Source organism: Cryptotermes secundus, unplaced genomic scaffold (genome assembly GCF_002891405.2).
Source record: "Cryptotermes secundus unplaced genomic scaffold, Csec_1.0 scaffold790, whole genome shotgun sequence".
Lineage (NCBI taxonomy): Eukaryota > Metazoa > Arthropoda > Insecta > Blattodea > Kalotermitidae > Cryptotermes > Cryptotermes secundus.
Genome location: NW_019744127.1, coordinates 212,059 through 220,457, shown reverse-complemented (window position 1 = coordinate 220,457; position 8,399 = coordinate 212,059). Strand labels below are relative to the sequence as shown.

Genomic DNA, 8,399 nt, shown 5'->3' with positions numbered 1-8,399 from the left:
GATTCCGAATCGAATCTAATCCGCTCAGACGTATACAACAGCACACTAACTCCGAATCGAACTCCTCAACTCCACTCACTCAACCTGTCCGAATCCTCTATCCAATCGAATCCTCCAATGAACTCGAATCATCACTCTCCCATCGGGTCATATTGTGGCATGTCCGTGGCCCGTAGCTTTATACTTATGCCGCTAGGAGGTGCGAGGACCAGTTGGCGATGAAGCTGCAATTATGAGCGCTGATTGGATAGCGCTTGAGTTAGTGTCGAGAGAGCCAAACTGCAAGCGATATACAAATATTGCCTCTTTTCGGTGTGATGCGGGTTAGGCTGTGGGAGATTCGGCAGACTCATTGGAGTTCGATTCGGAGTTAGTGTGCTGTTGTATACGTCTGAGCAGATTGGATGTATGTGTGTCACATACCCAGCAGGCCCAACAGTATAACACATGCAGTCACAGGAGCAAGACACAACAAAAGCACAACACACACATGATAGTGAAAGAGTGCTCCAACAGAGGAGAATGGGCGTGACTGGCGTAGTGAGGTGCGACGTAGTGATGTGGTATCCTGAACAATTTTAATATTTTTAACGTTTGCCAATGTATATGATAGATACATATTTTAGTTATTTTAATATGAGAACAAGGCATGCAATGAACTAGTTTGGCATGGATAAGTAAGCACCTGAAGATGGCATTATTATGCCGAAACATGTAGTGCGAGGGAGAGAAGGAGATAAATGAGTGTATGCACTACAAGACGGTTTAAATAAATCATGGACTTAAATCAGTGCAACAGGACGCTAAAATATATCANTAAAGTGAACTTGATGCAGTGATGAGCGTAAGTAGGAAGTGACTGTATAAGTGAAAGTGAAAGCACACTAGTGATCTGAATTGAAATTCGATTCGCAAATTTTAAATTTTTACATTTAGAATAATATTTTAACTTGTGTTTTGTGAGAGGAACTTGATATATTGAGCGTGGGCGTGAATAAAATACAGGATCGAATAAGTGAAAAGACAAATATCATTGCGTGTAATTATACAGCTGTGTTCGGACACCTGAGGATGACCTCTTGAGGTCGAAACATGTAGTGTAATAATAATAAAAATGTGTGGTCGGTAAAATTGACTCTAATTAAATACACAACAGGATGCATGAAACAATTAACATTATCGAATGCTGGAAGTAGTTCCACTCTGAAGTCACTTCATTTAGTTTATCTCCTTTCTCTAAGCGTATGATAAGCCTATGTTTTACACTGTTAATACAGTGATGGTAATGTAGACATTCAGAAACTTTGCTGAAGAATTTGATCTGCCTGTTGCCACATTAGTCAGAAATCACCTAATGATTCTGTTAATACATGTTCCATTTATCTGGTGGTAAAATAACAGTCTTAAAGTAAATTTTAAAATGGTCTGATGATGGTGTCTAACACTTTAAGTTTTTGATTTTATGGACTCTGTCAATCGTATAGCATTCTAAAGAGCACACTAACGGACCCAAGAACATAGGGGCCTCCCATCCTTTCACCTGAGGACACCAACAGGTCCAGTTTCTAAATTGTTGTGTCCTTTAGTAAAATATCAGACAATGCTTCATAACCAAGTTATCCAAAACATTCTGAAAGTTTTGGTCCATGACCAACAAACTTATGTTCTGTATTCCAAATATTTATTTTCATATACTGAACAGTACAACCTCTTTGTCAGCTAAACCTAAATGGGTGCTTTTAACACATACTTCAAGTATAAACTTATGGGCATAAACGTTCCAAAACACAATCTAATACAGAATATGTAGCAGAGAACAAAACTGTACTCTCCACACATTCTCAAATGGCATGCCCTGTGGTGATGTGAAATATTTTAAATTACCATTTTCATATAAAAAAATTTCACCTGAGAATTTTAATTTTTTTAACATGATAATGGAAATGTTTGTTCAGCTTAAAGTGACCATTTTTCTCAGTATTTAATAACCAGTGAAACAACAATCAACATTCTGCAGTTATATTAAACTGCACTATGTACTGAAATCAGTAACTACGAAAGCAGTTCAAAAACATCTTTTCTCTTTCCATGGGAAACTACAAAAGTGGAGTCATAATCCCTTTACATCACTTGTCATTCAAAGAAAAGGTTCCTTACACCACAAAGATGAACAGCATGTGCATACACAGAATTACTTTGAGAGCTTCACCTAAAAGGGAAAAGAACTTCAATCTGCTCCTAATTAAAAATTCATGCTGTAATCAATATATACATATTGTATTATTTGAAAACAAAATTGGTAACTACAGCTAATATATACTGTATATGTATATATATTTATAAAACAATGTTTGCTTTTCAAATGTCACAATAACAGAGCAAAAATGAAAAATATTAAAGTTTACTCCTATGTGGATAACAGACTCATAGAAATGCTACTTACTTTTCAAATAATTAAGGAAAACTATGTAGTACAATATCATTTCCAACTCCCCACATCTGGATTAGAAACTGTCATACTGATACCTCAGGTCTCTCCATAGTGCAGAATGTATTGATCATCTTAAAATTACGCAAGATTAACCATCACCATTACTTTCTTGCACAAAAACCATACCAATTCCTCATAAATACTAATTTTTAATTAAATCAAGAAATGTAATTTGAACCTATGTCAATTTTAAACAAAATATATATTCTACAACTAGTTATAAAAAAAAGCTCTTAAATAGAAATTACTGACAAAAAACTACACATATCATTGGTAACAAAAATATGTGACATTTAAACTAAAGTTTTGATACCGTGGTTAAAAACAAAGACCATGAATTTGTGTACATTGGCCAGTTGACTAATGAATTACTGAATAAATGACCTGATAAAATTATACGATGCCACTGTCGTGTTTTTATATTTCCACAAGGTACATACAACTGTACAGTACAGATTCCACCATCTATAATCATTGTAACCAACACAACATGGAAAAAATCTGAGCAATTCCTACTCTAGTAATGATGTGGAACAAAACTTCCTACGTGTATATATTTGTGATGAGTAGCACTTACAATTTTTCTAAGCTTCACTTATTCTACAGCTATTAATTAATATACAAAATTTTAGACTTACAAAGTCAAAACTTAGTGATTGGAAACTGCAAGGTTATACTAACCAGCTGTAATGAGCAATTATGTGTATTCCTTTTAAATAATGCCTATATTAACATCAGCATTAGAATGGAAATTCACCGTACTATACCTAAAATCTGCAGAAAATCTTTCATCAAAACTAGTTACAAATATGTTACTGAATTATACACAGTGTAAAAAAACAATTTCTAATAAGTATTTACCAGTAAAATGATAGTTTGTCCTTTAATGCCAAAGAAATTTACTGGGTCTCTGGTACATCCCTTCTATAACAGCACAAAATATGGATATAGACATCTTACAGTTAGACATGAGCATTCTGAAAACACTGTGCTTTTTTCAGCGTATCACAGGAAACAGGCCTCTTCCATTCAGATATGAGCATTCTGAAAATGCTGTGCTTTATTCAGTACAGCACAATGTTTTGTTACACTCCCCATTCCCCAAATTTCATTTACAAAACAGAAGACTGATAACAGTCTGCGATCTGCTAACATTTTCTGCATGAAATAATGCTTAAAGAACAACTGGGCAGGTATATAAAGAGCAGGTAACTATTGTATGAAAATCATAACTTGTCTCAGTGCTCAGATCTAAAGAGAATTAACAGAAATGTTTGTGCCATAAACAGCCATTACATTTCCATGCAAAATTTTCTCCACTTAATAAGCTCTACATTTCTTCATGAACACAAATAACAAATTACTTTTCATTCTTGATTCACTATTATATTTTATATAACACATGAAACTGGAAACCAAATTGGATGATGCCATGTGATCTCAAGAATTAAGTGGTCTTCATATCCTTAACTTAAGCATTGAATATATTACTTACCTGCTGTGACACACTCCCTTGCAAACTAACAGAATATATGACATTCACTCACATACAGTACCCTGCCTGCAAATTTCAACAAGTATAGAAGCTACAGAGACACAGCAATTATAATGGGCCTTTTTATATTAATTTCCATATAGTACACATCCAGATGTGGGGAAGATCTGACATATATTTGTATTTTTGTGTCAAGAGCTGCTTTGAAAAAACAACTACCATTATTGTCCACATTTTCCACATTATATGAAGATAATGAAAATGTAGGGCCAATTTTTCTAAATGATACAAGTTCTATGGAATGCTGTACTTCATTTACCCACTCTTTAAAGTAACAAGGACCTTCTATATTTGCAGAAATCCTTTCATATTTAACTGAAAATTAGGAAAATATATTTAAAAATTTATGGTTAAGGCACAATTACAAAAGAAATGTACATACTCAAGAAATGTCAAATTCCTGAAACTTGACCACTTTCTTTTCAAAGGAGCTGGAATTATGAAACTAGCCTCTGTAAAATTTCACAATAATAAATACTTATCTGAAGTGGAAAGCAAAACCTTCATCAGATTAAAAAAATAAGCCCTTGCATTATAGTGAGTTTTCACTGCTGCACTGCCCAATGTGACGAGTTAACTGAACAGTAAAGTCAGTGTACAGCAACAGCAGCAATTTGGATACACTTTTATTTACAATTCAAAGTGACTAATTTCTTACTTAAGATATAACACTTCATGTAGATCTATTTCCCTCAATTCTGTTTAAAGTATACAACATAAATATATTACAGGACAAATAACAATATGGTAGATTAAATTAACATCAACTCTCGACACTGAAGACAACTTCACACTGATGTTTGGGCAATATTTCACCAACAGCACAAATATATCATTACGCATTTCTGATCTTTCCTGGGACATAGTTTTTGTCAATTACTGGCTCCTGAAGAAACATATGTAGACATCGTTCATTCTGGGCAAGTGGGTGACCAGCAATCCTGAAATGAAAACACTGTATATGACTGGTACTTCATAATGGCCAAAATGAAATACACAACAAGTAGAAGGTAAAAGGTAAATCTGTTTCTGTATCCTAACATCAGACCATGAAGGCACACTGGGGCAGTGGATGTAAAGCTCCACGCAGTCTTAACTTGAGCACTAGACTGAGGTGAGTGACCAGCTCCATCCAACGGAACACAACACAGCATAGCCTGAATAACTGGACTATTATACCAAAGAGCTTTGATCATCAGATGATACCACGCTGTGGAATATATTCGTCTTCCATTAAGGAGAAGAAGTGTAACAACACAAACCAGATTGCTTCTAGATTAATAAAAATATTGAACATTAATTTGTAAACAAATTGATCGTAATAATTTTTTAGATGTTCTAACAAATCAATGTACATTTTAGTATTATTTAAAAGATACACTATTTATACCTATGACGTGGTAATAGTAGTTTCCATGTGTTGATAATATCCTTCTGAAGATGGTCATTTTGAACGAAACATGTATAGGAAGAAAAATTACATGCACAACTTTCATCAATCACACTGGACAGTGGTTAAAAATCTTATATACAAGCCAAAAACATTATCACTGGAACCAACATGCTCAGTCCCTTGGAAAGATGCCACAGAACCCATCATATAACAAGGCTGGAGAACCCCACAGCTTGTTTGCACACTGTGATGGCAAACAGAAGTATTCATATTCCTGCTCTGAACTAAACCCTAGCCATAGTCCATAGCCAGTCACTTAACTGATTAAACCATTAGAGTTTTCTGACAACACCCTACAGTAGTACTGAATGCAAAGGAAAGCATAACAATACAAAAACAAGACTGAATGCAGTAAAACTGTATTAACTGAACACAAATTCAAAATATAGTAACACCGATGAAAAAAATCATTTTTGCATAACAATAGAAGAAATGAGAAGAAACCAATACAAAGACCACCTTTATGAACACAGTCTATTACAACATAAAGACATTAAGCTATCCACGGCTCACAGAAATAAAATGTTTTTAAGTTTTAAGTTTTAAATTTTAAAGGTAAATTTGTAATCTCAATCTTACTGCAATTTAAACTGTATTGCAATTAATATTAATAAGAACAACACATAGGGTATGAGTGTACATCAATAGGTTATCTATTTTACATCATATATTATATTAGGTATGTGCAAACCAAGAATATGCTTACACTAACAAAGTGAGAAGTCAGTAGCTGTGATATAAAATCACACATTAAAAAGTCAACGACTATATTGTATGTCTAATGAAGATGACCCTTTAAGGGTCAAAATATGTACCGCTGATTTTAAATTGATCAATAGAAACACTGTGTTTGACGGTTAACATATTTAAGGTCTTATACCTATTTAAACTATTAGAGCTCAATACAGAGTATACAAAACAGTTAATTCAGACACCCAAAAGTTTGAATAAAAACTCACATATACCTGAAGAGTTTTGTCTTCTGGGATGTGATTTTGTGCAGTCCAGTAACAGTTTACTGACATTTCAGAGAAAAGTAGTTCCCTCACCTTTGGGGTCTAAGAGTAACCTCACGTGCAGCAGGAAATGACTTACTATACAAAACTTAAAATGCAGGCAATATATTCCTTCAAAAGCTGGTAAGCTTCTACCATAAGGCCGCGGCATAGCTCAAGCAGTTAGCTGCTGGTTTCCGACCGTGGTGGCCCGGGTCTGATCCCAGGTCTGGTCAAGTGGGATTTGTGGTGGACAAAGTGGTGCTGGGGCATGGTTTCTCTGAGTACTTCCCTTTCCCCTGCCAATCTTCATTCCATCAAATTCTCCATCATCATAATCACCTGGAGCAGGTACAACAAGCCAATCAGTGGCCGCCGTATCAAGTGGACCCAGTTGGACTCCACCCCCCACTAAGCAAAAAAGCTTCTACCACACTATATGGTGTCATATCCCAGATGATAGCACTCTACATAATCACCACTGTGAGAACCTCACACCTCACATATTTATACATACTTATTCACAAACACTTCCAGTCCTTTTCTTCTGTCTTCAATGAAATCTTCTTCAAATATTCCATCATCTCCTCTGAATGGCATTTGTCGTTTCCATGCTTTGCCTGGCAAAGGAGGAACTACTATCTGCAATAAACATTTATATCAATTTTATAATGATTGCTGCAGCCAAGGTCAATATCAAACAGACCTTAAGCACTGTTATGCAGAATGAAAAGTTTGCAAGCAGGAAACTTACAATTGGGGGGGGTCATGCATATTTTGGCATTACAATATTTCTAACCACTACTCTTCTTCAAATATTACTACAACTTTCTCAGTACCTCTGTGTGCAGTGACACAGTGGAGATGGAGATCTAATATGTAACTAGTAGGCCTAAATGAAGAATCTATTCACAATACGGACACAAATTTTCAATTCCTATATGACAGATTTTGTTTCAATTTCACAACACGGACACAAATTTTCAATTCCTATATGACAGATTTTGTTTTAATTTCACAACACGGACACAAATTTTCAATTCCTATATGACAGATTTTGTTTTAATTTCACAACACGGACACAAATTTTCAATTCCTATATGACAGATTTTGTTTTAATTAAATAACATTAGCACGTTTATTTTACCACAGACACTGGAGGACCTGTTCTGACACATGCAAACCACAACAGAAAACTGCATATGCTGTACCTTACTATCTCGTTCTAATTCGTTTCTCAGCCATTCAAAATCGCTATATCTTCGACGAACGATAGATTCCTTCACCTTAAAAACGGGAAGGTTTGTCTGTAATGGAACAAGATCAACATTCATTACTTAATAACTGCACTTAAGTAACAATACCTAAGTACTACCAATAGCTTCTACAAGCCTTTTCGTTAAACCGTACAATAAAGAACAAATTTCCAATATACTGGGATTTAAAACAGAAAAGTATTTTTACGTGCATATATATATATATATATATATATATGTGTGTGTGTGTGTGTGTGTATTCAATGTTATGTCACGTCAGTTTCCTGTGTTAAACTGTATTAGGTGTAATAATTCCATTGTGACACCTGCTGTTTACACAAACTTCATAAATACACTGGAAAATGTGACTATTCCCACTTTTCCCCTTATAGACAAACTATTTCCTGCCTACCGAAACTGTACAAGTCGTCTTCAAAACTGACATTTCATACGAAGCAGCTCTTACCCTCATTCTAACTTCGTAGTCAGTATATCTTTTTTTTCCAACACCATGAGTAATTGGATTTATAACATCAATCTCAAGAAAATTTGCTGGAGCTGCATATGCATCGTCCAAAGTTTGTTTTTTAACGTTCAGCCGCCTGGTTGCATCTACCGTCGTATCCGCCATGCTGCAAAACACCTACTT

General features: G+C 34.9%; 2 protein-coding genes across 2 annotated transcripts in view; both read right to left on the bottom strand.

The window, feature by feature from the left end:
- The window catches only part of LOC111874531, a 154,487-nt gene that overhangs the window by 3,654 nt on the left and 142,434 nt on the right, over window positions 1–8,399 (bottom strand). The window lies entirely within an intron of this gene.
- On the bottom strand, window positions 1,957–8,396 carry LOC111874530 (sorting nexin-12). The gene is made up of 4 exons (XM_023870104.2): window positions 8,217–8,396; window positions 7,706–7,801; window positions 7,012–7,136; window positions 1,957–4,987 (listed from the first exon to the last, which is right to left on the bottom strand). Exons 1-4 carry the CDS (start codon window positions 8,379–8,381, stop codon window positions 4,882–4,884), a joined length of 492 nt encoding a protein of 163 aa, XP_023725872.1. The 5' UTR covers window positions 8,382–8,396; the 3' UTR covers window positions 1,957–4,881.